This window comes from Plectrocnemia conspersa, unplaced genomic scaffold, assembly GCF_051122295.1.
Source record: "Plectrocnemia conspersa isolate PC_06_02 unplaced genomic scaffold, ASM5112229v1 ptg000002l, whole genome shotgun sequence".
Classification (NCBI taxonomy): domain Eukaryota; kingdom Metazoa; phylum Arthropoda; class Insecta; order Trichoptera; family Polycentropodidae; genus Plectrocnemia; species Plectrocnemia conspersa.
Genome location: NW_028277166.1, coordinates 7753897 through 7768086, shown reverse-complemented (window position 1 = coordinate 7768086; position 14190 = coordinate 7753897). Strand labels below are relative to the sequence as shown.

Sequence of the window (14190 nt, the reverse complement as noted above, 5' to 3'; positions counted from 1 at the left end):
CGTGTCATCAAAAGCCAACTATTTTTTAATTTTAATTTTATAATATTTTGACATATTTATTTTCTTCTTTAGACTTTTTTAACGGAGTTATGAATATATTAATTTTCTACTTGGCTTTTTTTATTATATTTTATATGTTTAAATATTTTTCTTATTTACTTAATTCTTTAAAACAAAATTAACACCATTACGACTTTTTTATTTTTTAATAACCGCATCGATTTTTTCACATTTTTTGCCATTAATATATCCTATATTAATGGCAAAAAATGTGAAAAAAATACATTTTTTTTAAATATAAATTTTATTTACCTCTTCATTTTTTAACGCTTTTTAGAATCTTTCAAAGAGAAATACGTATTTATTGTTTTGCATAGCCTCCATTTTGAAAATCTAAACCTATCTATTTTTTTTAATTAAGGCATAACACATTTTACTTAAAGTACTTTTAAAATCAATGATCGGAATTAATGATTATTATATAATTATAATTTCGATCCATTGTCACAGATTAGGTTTTCCTAGATTTTCCTAATCTCACTGATTGAAATGAAACAACCAAAGAAATGAGCAACTTTCATGCGAATAAAGTTAGGATTACAGTTTCCGAAGAGAAGAGCGCATGCGCGACAACAGTGCCGTAAGCGCCGAACCGTTACACCTGGCCGGCCGTTTAATGAAACGTTTGATACGTTTGTAAAGTGAGCAATAAATGGCGGGCCCGTTTGTTATTTTGATGCTGCGCCGCACACAGGTCGGTGACATTAGTCTTTCGCCTGACCAACTTCGCGTGCGACGGTGGCGCCCCGGCCTACCGAGCGGAACAAATTTAAAACGCAGGGCGCGCCAGACGAACGTGGCCATAATTTAAAATTAAAATATTATTAACAATAAAAACACATCAAGGTCTAACGAGTGCGGCATATGTGGAAGACTAAAACGAGTGCGGAATATGAATCTGGTGTCAGTAGTAAATTCGCTTGATTCGATCGAGGAGAATCTGTCACAGAACTCACGCAGTTTTATCTTCCTACTCAACATTATAAAATAAAAGTAACACTAAATTTTTCAAACGTTCGATTAATCCTGGACGAATGGGAGAGAAGGAAAATTTAGAGCCAATCGTGTAATTGTTTAGCTCTGCCTCCATAACTTCTCTTAGTTGTTAGTGAAAGCTTAACTTCCAAGATGGTCATTTATAGGCGACTGTCCGATAAATACAACAGTGCTTATTTGGTGAGAGAGTATAATACATTTTTCTAGACGTATGTCTCAAAGCTTATGAAAAGAGTGTTTTAATTGTGAATTTATTGGATGCCGAAATGTGATTTTACTAAGGTTTTGTTTGTGTGTGCTTGGCTTATCTTTGTTTTTGTAGCTTTCTATAATCTTCTTTACCATTTTGTTTGCCATTCTTTAATTGTAGCTATCAATATCATAATTTTGTAAACATGTTTGTAAGCTTATTCATCATATTCATAGTGAAATTTACGCTTTACGAAATTAATAGTAACGTAGAATTTTAACGAATACATCAATTAGCACAATATTCTTGAATTCTAAACTATTCTGTTTTAACTGAATTTGTTGAATTTTAATCAATTTCTATAACAAAACCAGTTATTTTATCCTGCACAAGCTACGCCGAGTAATCTTGTTTTTATATTCATATTTAGAAGGAAAAAGTTTGAATTATGTCATTAAATACTCCCATCTACAAAAACAGTATATCAATAACAGCTTGTATTTAAAAAAAAGTAACCAAGGACCTTCAAACTTCTGCGAAAAATAACAATTGGACAATAATTCATTTGTGCGGTGGTATTCCCAAACCATTTGTTGTGTAGCTATGACACACGCACCGCAAGTGAGAGGCTTTGCGAGTGGGAGCGAGAAAAGAATACTTCACCATCGCATCGCAATACAAAAGACGGAGACAACAGCATTTTGCTAATTCACCTCAGGCGTAGAGTTACCTGGTACCGACTGGCACAGAGGCCACGCGGATGAAACCAGGTATAAAAAAATATATGGACACTCGGTCGTTTTTTATCCATCATAAATATTCTCTCGTCTTCTTCAGATACCAATTTATAATAATGCAATTCATCAAACTGTCAAGTTTGGGATGAAATTATGACCAGTGATTACTGTTTTAAGAATGTCAATTTGTTATTGTGTATTTGAGGAACTTCTGAAGTTGGAATAATTTAAGACATGTTTTTATTTGAAGTTGAACCAATGGTTAATGATCTTATAACTAATATTAGAAATTCATAAAACCGAAAATATTATTTCTTATAAAATTGTCTTCTCACTTTTAATGATCTCAATATCATAGCAAGTGTTTCTTTTTTAAAAAATTCAAAAATAAAACTCCTGAAAATGTTTGTACATAGCAAAAAGTAATAAAACATCAACTTTTTTTAATAACCCTATACATATATTAGTTTTAGCTCTAATATTAATATACTGTGATGCTCACTTCTGTGCATTTTAAAGCACATCATTTACATTTCTTATTATTATATTTTCTTGTTATATATTTTCGAACATTTAACATAATAATATTATAAGTATGACATAATTTATGTGATGAAATTGACCAATTCTCAGAAAATACTTTATTGTTATTAGTTATTGTTGTAAAATTTCAATGCAAAACTGTTTCAAAACTATGACTATCTGTAAAACAGTGAAATAATTATTAAGCGTAATCCTTAAACAGAAACGTTAAAAGAAGAATGTAAGAATTATCTTAGCTGTCTCTTTCTTCAATCCAAATAATTTGCTAATGCTAGAATATTCTTTCAAAAAAATATGATTGTAAACAATCAAAAACGCAATAAGTACACATAATATTTTTTAATTGTACTTACATACACACCACATGAAGTTTCACGAGTGTAATAATAAATATTTCATTAATGGTTTTTAAGTTAGCTAAATTTATTTATCGTCTATTTTAATTCATAAATTTATAATACATACTTTCTGATTTTATAGAATATTACATTACTATTCTTAATAACGGACTTTGATCAGACTGTTTTAATTGTGCAAATGTAACTAAAACACTAACTACGAGAGTTGAATTACATAATTAATAAAATTCACTGTGGCTTTAAATCGTTACGGAGGAAAGGATTTGGAAAAAGAAACAATGATATTACTATCAATTGATTGAAAAACACTGAAAATTTATATAAATTATTAAAATTATTTAATTTATTGCGTCAACATTTGTAACATTAATGATAGGAAATTAGAAATAAAGTCACCGTTTCCATACATTAATAATAATACGTTTTGTACTACAGCCATAAACTTTGACAATCGTAATTTTTAGCAGTTTTAATTCCAAAAATTCATATCTTACGAGACGACATGCCTGTGAGCCGAGAAAACCTTACAAAGACTATAATAATCTATCATTTTTAAGCTTAAGTATAACATTTTTGGCGCTATATATACATACATAATTATTCAACGTGTCAAATTGTCGCACTTTTCGAGTTTTAATAGAAAACTAAAGAATAAGGCGTGTCGCTAGGGACTTAGTTGACAATAAAATAGTACATAAATGGCAAATAATAATACAAGCTTATGACAGAATTTTACAAATCAAATAATATATTAAAATCATTGTTGACCTTTATAATTTAGCTCCCGCATATAATAAAAATATATATTTCTTTTATGTATTATAAATATAAAACAAATTAGACCTTTGATATTTACGACACATCAAAATCATATTCACTGAGTTTTTCTCTTTTACGTTTTTGATTCACTGATTGTAAGTTAAAATGTATACATTCATCACAACTTCGATTAAAATATATTCACTGTTTATATATGTTTTTCTTTTTGTAATAATTATTCACGTGTGTTTTTTTCTTCAAAAAAATAAACATAACTACAATTTTATAAATAGTTTTTGCATAATGTCAACAACAAAAAATCACGATAACTCTGAAGACTAGTAGTTGTTTGAGTTATTATATATTATATAAATGTTTTAAAGTGCATAAACCGATATGATATCATCATGTCGGAAAGAAACAGAATCATGGTGGCAACCTGATCCTGTTTAGCAGTGGGTGCTACCTCAGGAAAGAAGCGCGTCCGTGCCGGAGGCCTCTACCTCGACGACTTCCTCGACCTACGCTTCCCCATCCGGTGCCTTCTGAAACACAAAAGCGATGATATAAATAGGCGACGTTACTGGCAAACTTTCGATTAACAAACGGATTATACCATGCTGTATAAGTGGTGGCTGATAGTGCTGTGAGGTTGACACCCGCCCAAAGTGAGTAGATAAAGACGGAGAAACATCAGAGACAATGCTATTCCCTGTGGTGCTTGCAGTAGTCCAAGCACCGCGTCCACGTCTATAATAAATTTATACATTATACTCTAAGACTCGCTTCCTATTTATTAGGTTCGAAGCAAATCAAAAATAAATATACATTCAGACACTAAATATAAAATAGAGTATAAGATCATGAAGATACTAGAAGCAGTAACTCAGTGAGACCATCTTTAAGCAACTAAAGAAATTGTCACATAAACATGTTGTAGAAAAATATGTTAGATATTGAAAATAAAGCCAAACACCGTGAATCCAATTAATAATTATTACCTGTAAAGCGATGATGTCGGTGGAGTTGCTGAAGCATATCTACCTCTGTCCGTTATCGTAATACCTCTCGCTCTCATGCCACGACCGCCCCTAAAATATATTTTTTTTATTTACATACATATATTATAATATATTGAGTAGCAAATCATCACATTTTTAGAGGACAATTTAAATGAGCGATATATAAAACAAATGTATCATAAAACGAATTGTTTGTGAAGAACAGTGAACACCCCATGAACAACTCTTTGCTAGATTTACCTTACATAAATGCACCAACAATTAAAATAATTCCCGGTTAAATCGCACACATTTTTTAATTGAGCACTATACTCTATTTGCATTAATACAGTCAGTTCGAGAGCTATCCATTTCATCATTATTTATAATTGAGAAAGAGATGGCAAGTTTGGGTTTACGCCTCTACTATTAGCTCTAAAGCACATAGTATGCTTTAGAGCTAATAGTAGGGGCCGTAATCTGAAACGATCATCTCTTTCTCAATTATGAATAATGATGAAATGGATAGCTCTCGAATACTTTGTTAACGCAAATAGAGTATAGATCAATTGAATGTAGATTAGCAAACGCGATGATCCATTACACAACTCGATAAATTATCATAAAACATAATATCGTCATACCTAACAGACATAATTGGCAACTTATTGTATCCAGTAGGTCCAGTAGGTTGAGCCCCACAGCCTTCTAAAGCCAAGAAATCGTCCACGTGTAAAGAAGGAGGTCTAGACGTATTCGGAGGTCGAGAACGGAAGGCGTCAACTTGACCGCGAGCTCCACCGACGCCGGCGGACCCTAAACCGATCTGTGAGACGCCTCTTCCTCTGGCCGGTGAAACTGAAAAGCGGAAATTAATCAATAGATGATTCGACTACAGTGAAATCTTTTTGTAATGAATACTGAAATAACGAAATTCCCAGTATAACAAATCTTCGATATGTCCCCGAAAAACTTTCATATAAAATATTTTCATTGTAACAAAGATTGATCTCAGTATAACGAAATATTTTGTTCCGAATTTAAGAATGACGATACACTTGACACAATATTTCTCCGAATTCAATTCGTCCTTGACTTGGCGTTTGCCGTATGTGTTCACAAGCGACATTCAAGGAGTTTCACCGACCCTCAAACTTTTTTTGTAAAACATTTTTTTAACAAATTTTATTGTGTTCATTACAGAATCCTTAAAAATAGACAAAAAACGATCATTAATCTTGTAAGAGGTTATTTTGATGCTGTAGTAATATGATAATTAATTTTTTTTATATATATACGTATATATATATCATCTTCCTTACATTCAATATAACGAATTTTCAGTATAACGAAATTTTTTCTTCGGTCCCGTGAGCTTTGCTATACTGAGATTTCACTGTATAGACGTATGTTTAAAATAAATACCATAAGGTCTTTTATCTCTCGGCACATGCAAACGCTTAGTTCTAAACAATGGCGGTTCAGTCGGAGGTCTTGGAGCGGCAGGCGGTAGGTGTAACAAGCGTTCTGCTTCAGCTACCAGATCGGTACCGGTAGGCAGATAACTCCGCGTCAATTCAGCAAGATCGCAAGGAATCTGTAGTAAATTTCATTCGTATAATATTCACATAATATATGATGCGATCGAAATTGACAATGAATGGCTGATAGACATGAGAATTGGATCTAATTCTAGGCGAATATATACCATCTCTGTTTCGACTGCTTCTTCTTCGGCATGTGGCATTACAATTCCGAGCCAATATCCAGATCCAAGTCTCTCGTCTTGGGCATCGCCTTGCGTCCACAAGCACCTTCCGTTAAATTGAACCAATAAAGGCTCGGGGTTATTTAAGGTAGGCGCGAGGGGCAATATTGAGGATTCGGAGGGTGTAGCCGTACAGGAAGACAACTGAACTAACAGTTGCCGAACGTGGTTAGATAGATCGTCGTCAGCGTTAACCTCCTATCGATATAAAATAGCCAATTAGAACTAAAAATAGAAATTTTGAGAATAATAAAATAAAAATACTGACTTTGAAAAACTTCTCCAAAACTAAAATAGGATGGTGCTCTTTGTTCTTGCACCACCCGATTATCTCGGCAACTTCGTTTATAGTCAAAACGCCTGTTCTAGGCACGAACTGCAGCCCTTCGGCTGCTTCTAAGTCTTCGGACGTCGATTGCAGCACTTTTAAGAGTTCAAAGAAGGTGCTCAGACAGTCCGGCGCATCTTTACCGATCCCGTCTACGAGTTTCGCCAGCAATTGTGGAAACACTTGCTTATTCTTATCGAGGCAAAATTTGAAATAATAGAATCCGTAATCGTGTTCCGTCAATAAAAAGAATGTCCTTAAAATAGATAGTGTCATAGATGGACCGCTATTTTCACTCGTCAAGTACTCCAACGAAGAGTTGATCAAACAAACTAAAACGTCTTTGGAAGGAACTGAGTTGGCGAGGTACACTTCGGGCGTCATCACCGGTTTAGCGTTTTCAGTCTCTTCTTGATTCTCAGTTTTAATCGGCACGAACGATTCAAACTGAGTGAGCATTGTAATTTCAGAATCATAAAAGCTACTTATCAAACTAACGATGCACTCCTGTGATTGGATATGCGACGGAGAATCGCTTATCGTAGTCAAAATTCCACATATCACCGGTACGAACAAACAGTACTTATCCTCAGATTTTACGGACGTGCTCTGCCTTATCAGATGAAGAATAGTACATTTTACGGACGGATGACCGGCCAAAAACGCCAAGAAATTCAATATTCTGGATATATTGAACGTAGCCGGTGGCATTGGATGCGGTAAAATATTAGTTTCGCTGCAAGCGTGCGAGATGAGCAAATCCAAGACGGCTCTCGTTACAGTCAGAGCTGTGTTTGACGCTAAATCAGTCAGTTGGATGCACACGCGTCTTAAAAGTTGAACGACTGGCTGACAGAGTGATAAACAGATTGTTTGAATCATCTCAGCTAAACTGTACGATAAGGTGTGTAAATGCATCGACCATAACTTCCGATTGCTCACCATGTTCGATAGTTCATTTTCAGTTAGCGTATATTTAGTTTGAAGAGGCAGCGGAAGTGGAAGCAGCTCAGAGAATACCAACAATCCCGGTATGAACGTATACGGTCCGGTTAAAACATATTTTACTATCTCGTTACATAGCAAAGTCCACAGTGATTTATGAATGGACTCTTTCTCTGAAGCATCATCGGCGATCGGTTGAGTGTGCGCCAATAGTATCTCCACACATTCTTTACAAGCTTTCTGTGCCATTTTATAACCGACGGCACCAATAGGATACGAAAACATTAAATTGTAAGCTTGTAAAACGACAGGAATGGAAGTCAAATCTTTAAATTGAGTGTTCCTGCATTGTATCACATAAGTCAACATTTTATTCAACAGCTCCAAAGCTGGAAGTATGATGTTTACAATATGCAAACCGTGCGTCGAGACGAACGTGGCACTATGTAAACTCGGCTGTTCAAAATAATTACACAGCTTCTCTAAAATAGTGACCATCAAAGACACTCCGTCTAAGGAATACAACTGAATGATGACATATTTGTACTTCAATTCCAAGAATTCGACTTTGATCGGTTCGCTGAGAGGCTGCTTTTTATTGTCAAAGTCTGGTATGCACAAATATTTGAGAATACGGAGACAAGTGATTAGATCACCGGGCGCCGAAGTGACGTGTTCGATCGAGTTCTTTAAAATATCGACGACGTCGCATATGTTATCGCTCACAAATATGCCAGTCTTCTCTAAAGGTCTCAGATACGGTAGCACCTCTTGTAGATTTGAAGCTATGCTCTGTTCGTAAATGTCAAATTTTTTAGCTACGTTCAATATGCGACGACCGAACTTCTTTAAAAAATTAATATCAGAAGCGAACTGTACGGTCGATACTGTTAAATCTACGGCGTAATTCTTCGTAGGAGATTTAGTCTTGACGACTTGATTATCTTCTTTTTCTACCAATTTGATATGGACGTCTTTTTCAAATACATTCAACAAGCATTGGATATTATCGCCCATGCTCAAAACGTTAACGAGTGCTAACTTTCCAACGCTTCCGATACCTAAGCAGTACAATCCGTGCAGCTTATCGAAAAGCTCCGATTCGTTCATCTCCGACATGGTCTGTATATCGACCAAAGCGTTAATATAATACATGGCTTGAAGCTTGAAAGCCATTTCTAAGCCTAATTGCTGGAGGGAAGTACAAGCGCTGAATTCTTGCATCGCCATCATCTGCTCCTCTTCACTATGATGCGTATACGGTTGCATCAACGTTTGAAACAATAAATCGCATGTCTTGATATTTTCAACCAAATATAATAATCCCTCATGTGTATTAACTAAATGCGAAACAATCTCATAAATCGGATTCGTTATCACCGGAAAATTGTACGTCAATGGACACGTCAATAAGCACAAACACGTTTCGATCAATTTATGTATCTGGAAGAATTCAATCAAGACGTTGTTAACGCAACCTTTGTTGATATCAAACTGAGCCGAAACTGGTAAAAAGCGGCGCGGTTGAGACATCTCAAAGGTTCCGTTCCGACACACAAACAGTATTTCTTCCAAAGAATTGATTATAAGTTCTATTTCAGATTCAGAGATTATCTGTCCGTTTCTACTCTTGACGTTCAATTGAAAAACACTTTCGTGCAACTTTTTCAGTAGTTCGTATAAGTTCACCTTATTGATTAGAGCGTTTATAGCAAATTTAATACGAGACAGCGGATTCTTACTAAGCATTATTATAAGTATTTGATAACCGTTCAATAGAGTACCTTCTTTAATATCAGTTTTCGCTTTAGAATCAGTGTCGATTTTACACAAGCTGTTAAATATGTTCATCAAGCGTTTCGCCAAAAAATGTTCCATCGTACCTTCGGAGCTTAAACAACCGCTCAAAGCTTTTAAAATCATCAATTTGATACTCAAAGCCATATGATCCTTAGAATACAACTCTAACAGCTTAGTATAAATATCGATGTTCTCGTTTATAAGCGTCATCACAACCAATTCGTTATGCTTCTGAGACGAAAGAGCGTCCAGCAGCCTGATGCCACACTTGATATGTCTAATTTTATTAGTGGCTTGATTTTGAGAAAGAGCTAATTCGTAATCTAAACCTATACGACAAAAGTTTATCAAAAACGTCCGCGTACTTTTCATCGCCTCGTTAGAACAATCTTTCACATCACTTAGTTTAAAAAGCCGATACAGTATATCGCTTTCGTTACCGATATTGCTAATCAATTGAGGTAGTTGCTCGCACACTTCCACCCACTCCTCTTTAGCGTCCGTCGTCAGTTGACTAAAATTACCCTGCGAGTATTTCTCTTCGATCTTCTTAAAATCGGATACGATCTCGTACAGTTTTTGAAAGCTGACACTCAAAGAACACAACTCTTCGGCAGGTAGATTCATTACGTGCTTGATATGTTCGCCGCCTGATGACAAATACAACGGAGATTTATTATAAGCCAAATATTGCTGCCATTCAGCTCTGAACGGATTGAAACATTTGACAATATCGTCGACTCCGCAATAATCGTTCATTTCGAAATCTATATCGTTAAACGTGCCATCCATATCGTCGCATATATCATCGTCTGAAAGAATCGGCTCAAACTGTTCAGTATCCATTGATACGTTATCTTCTTGAGGCGGACAAGGAGAGTCTAATGGAGTGCTTATCTTATGATTCGGCGACGATTCTACGTCACCTAAAATGCCAGAATGTTGAGAGTCATAATTGTTTACTTCTTTAACGATAACTGGATGAATTTTAGTATCCGACTCTTTCGGCGGTACTATGCGATTTTTATATCCTTTGGGTGGAACGTCTTTATGTTTAATATCATATTCGGCCATGACGTCATCCGACACGACAGAATCGACGGGACTTACGTTTTCTCGATCGCGAGGAACGTTCGGATCCACGGGTGTGTGGGGTCTCCTGGCGATCTCGATCGGCGGCGTCCTGGGGCGCTTGCGTGGATCCTCGCGAGTTGGCGATCGCGACCTATTATCGAAATTTGGTTCCCTAACCCTATCATAAGACGGTGTTTTTTTATCGTACACTCGCTTCTCATAAGACGATCCGCGTTTTTCAAACGGAGAGATTCTTTTTTCGTACGGCGGCGGTACGTGTTTCTCGAACGAAGCCCCGCGCTTTTCGAAAGACGGAGCACGATTTTCATACGAAGGCGGCCTGCGTTCATAAGAAGGCGCTCTTTTCTCATAAGGCGATCTCTTCTTCTCGTAAGAGCCGCCTCGGGAGCGCTCGTAAGAAGTCTGCCTATGTCTTCTATAATCGTCTCTTTTATAATTCCGATCCCAATCTTTATCTCTAGATAAAGATCTATCCCGCTCTCTATAACCGGGGCTTCTCGAGCCATCTCTCCTAAAACCGTCGTCTCTTATATTAGATCTTATATGCTGATAATCTCTTTCGCGACTGTGAGATCGAGAATATCGCGACAATGGCGAAACACGATCGCGACTTCGACCGCGTTCGGGCGATCTCGACCGCAACCTTCCGTCCGAGCCATGTCTTACCCTCTCCTTTTCTCGCACGTGAACTATGTCTCTCTCTCTGCTAATATCCCGTCTGTCTTTTTCTTCTCGTCCGTCCCAAATACCGTTACCCCCGTCTATCGGATGGTGGTACGCTCTAGGGTCTTTGGGACCGTTTGGATAGTATTCTGATTGATAACTCGGCTGATCGTAGCTGTCTTGTGAATAACTCGACGTAGGATAAACATCGGGAGGGATATCTGGCCACGATTGAGCTGTGACAGTAGACGGTGGTGTCGAAATGGGCGCAGAAGGCGGAGCGATCTCTACGACGCTCCCGGAACTCGTGCTCACTTGTTCTGTGATGTTTTTAGTGACAGTGCCGTAAACCGCCAACGTTATTGTCGAATACCAACCTGAATACAGTAAAAAAATGTTATTAGCGAATGATTTTGATTATTTTTTGTATTACATTGTAATTACCCCTTAAAACTAATCCATCGGTAGGTATTTGTCTCGGGTTATCTTGAGGACCTTCGCAGTCCATGTGAATCCTGCCATTTTGACAATATTCCAGACTTCCCAATGTTTCGAACGTCGAAGCGCCAGGTTTGCTGAGATCGTTGACGAAGAAATCGATTTGAAATTGAGTCGGATTGGTAGCGCCGAGACGAACGCCGCCGGGGAAGTCGCCTTGCACTCGAGCGCCCAACGGGATTATTCGCACTTCGGAAACATAGACTGGTTTTGGAAATTGAACCAGATCCAAATTTAGTTCCTGTAAAAAGAAACAAATTTTTGAATAACTACTTTTTTGTATTAGTATGTTTAAATAATTTATTTAAACACTTTTCTATTTTTTATATATTATTTGGCTTTTGAAGTATTTTTTTTACATCAATTCAGAGGCTGTCAATATTTTTTATAAAATATATTTCGTTATATTTATTTATTTCGTTCTCTTTTAATTTATTGCTTTTATTTTCTATAGAAATCATTTTAGGATAAGAAATGCAGTATACGGTGCACGAGATATTCGTGCACTTTCTAAGCGCTAATAAACTTGTATTTTATATAATGGAGACTACATAAAAAAAATCATTCAGCTAACATAAGGTTTCGTCTTATAAAATGTATTATCAGTTGATAAGATTACCCTGATAAGTTTATTGAACTGACACATAAATTGGAAATAAAATATAATTTCATTGCTATGTGTTGTTAGACATATACGCCTTTTTTGGTGATACGAAGAGCAGAAAATATACAGTGGAACAGACGTAGTTCATATTAGAACAAAAGAAAAATAGCAGCGTTAGATGTTACTGCCGATTATGCCTGTATTTTAAGTTGATTTTGGAAAAGTAGTTCACGATCTAGCACAATTTTGATAAATCTATGATAATTGAAAAATACAAAACAACGTAATCTGTGTTAATCAATTATAACAATTACAAATACCAATCTCACAGTCAGTTTACATGATATTTAACCTTTCGACTTTCGATTGATAAAAAGTGACTTATAACCACTGATTTGTTATGACTTTATGATTGAGACTGTGAGTAAATAATCTATACTTGTACCTAATTATAACCTCAATAAAAAAGGATATTATTCTTCTTGAACATCCATTCTTGCTAAAGATAGCAAAAATATGAGTAAAATACTTGATATGAAACATTTAGGACCGTTTTAAAATATGACACTTTCAACTTACACATAAAAAATATATTGATAATTAAACCAGCATCATTTATATTAAAATGAAATACATAATTATAAACACTAACTACGTACTAAGAAATATAAAATTCTAGCTAGTTTGTTAATAATATGTGAATTTGGGGATGAGACATTGATTACACTGACGATTCTCGGGTCAGTAATTTCACATAAAATGTGTCATTTTCAATCTGTTTTGATGAAACATTCACTCAAAAGCCTATATTTATGGATTATAACGCCACATCGCTGGAGAAATAGCATCAATAAACTAATTACCGGCATCCTTATTTTGACAGATAGAGCGACTCATAAATTTGAGTTTAACGTTAAAAATACACAACTGAAGGCGAATTTTCGACTTCGAGCTGACGCACGAGAATCTCTGGATTAATTGTGTCGATAAACAAAATACTAACCTCGCTCGATTCGTGAGAAAACGTATCAAAAAACAGCAAATCCGGAGGATCGGCCATGCCGCGGGCCGCGGCCTAAACAGTGCTGCCATATGCGCACACGAATATTTTATCGCTATTGCAACACTTTTACAAATTTATTTTTTTATTCCTTTAATTGTTTTTAATTTTAAATAATTATAATAAAAATAAAATACAGTATATTTTTATTATAAATATAAATTATTTACTCATATATTGTTCTATATTAGGTGTACCAATTGCAAAAATAATATTATATAATTAGTTTTAATAACGGAGGGAGAGGGGCATAATTTAATGTTTTACGACTAAGTTATTCTCTAAATATCAAGTAAAATGCAGTCCTCGAAAATTTGTCTATTCTTTATAGTAAAGTAACCATATCCCCGTTTGTCCAATGTTTTACTATTGTAATATTGCGATTGATTTTCAAAATAATAAATGCTACTTATAAAAATATTAATTTCCATTTATAAAAATGGTATTCGCAATTTAAAAAAATCAAAATAAGTATATACTTCCCTTAACGGTTCGTTAAGGAAAGGGTTCCAACTTCAGTTTCTTATATACTTTTAAAAAAACAGACAAATTTAAGGAAATCATCTGATTTCTTTTTTTATTAATTCAACATTTTATTTATTTCATTAATTACGAAAAAGATATCAATTAAATGGCCTCCACTGGACCTTTTGCAGCAACCGATCCTTTCGATGACTTTTACGTCTACTTCTTGGCGGATGTTGATTTTTAGGTGCTCCGACGTTTCGGATTTGTCGGCGTAGGCTCTTTGCGTAATCTTCCAAAAATCCAACGGCGTCAAATC

General features: G+C 35.4%; 1 protein-coding gene across 2 annotated transcripts; it reads right to left on the bottom strand.

Annotated features, from left to right (window-relative positions):
- Positions 1–3200: 3200 nt before the first annotated feature.
- Positions 3201–13468, bottom strand: vir (VIR_N domain-containing protein). Of its 2 annotated transcripts, none has more exons than XM_088181876.1 (9): positions 13350–13468; positions 11689–11983; positions 6682–11621; positions 6354–6611; positions 6071–6242; positions 5290–5503; positions 4646–4735; positions 4261–4394; positions 3201–4189 (listed from the first exon to the last, which is right to left on the bottom strand). In XM_088181876.1, the coding sequence occupies exons 1-9, from the start codon at positions 13404–13406 to the stop codon at positions 4107–4109; spliced, it is 6243 nt and encodes a 2080-aa protein (XP_088038002.1). In that variant the 5' UTR covers positions 13407–13468; the 3' UTR covers positions 3201–4106. The 2 variants fall into 2 exon arrangements, with proteins under 2 accessions (XP_088038002.1, XP_088038003.1); XM_088181877.1 differs by having other exon boundaries at positions 3201–4186.
- Positions 13469–14190: the final 722 nt, after the last annotated feature.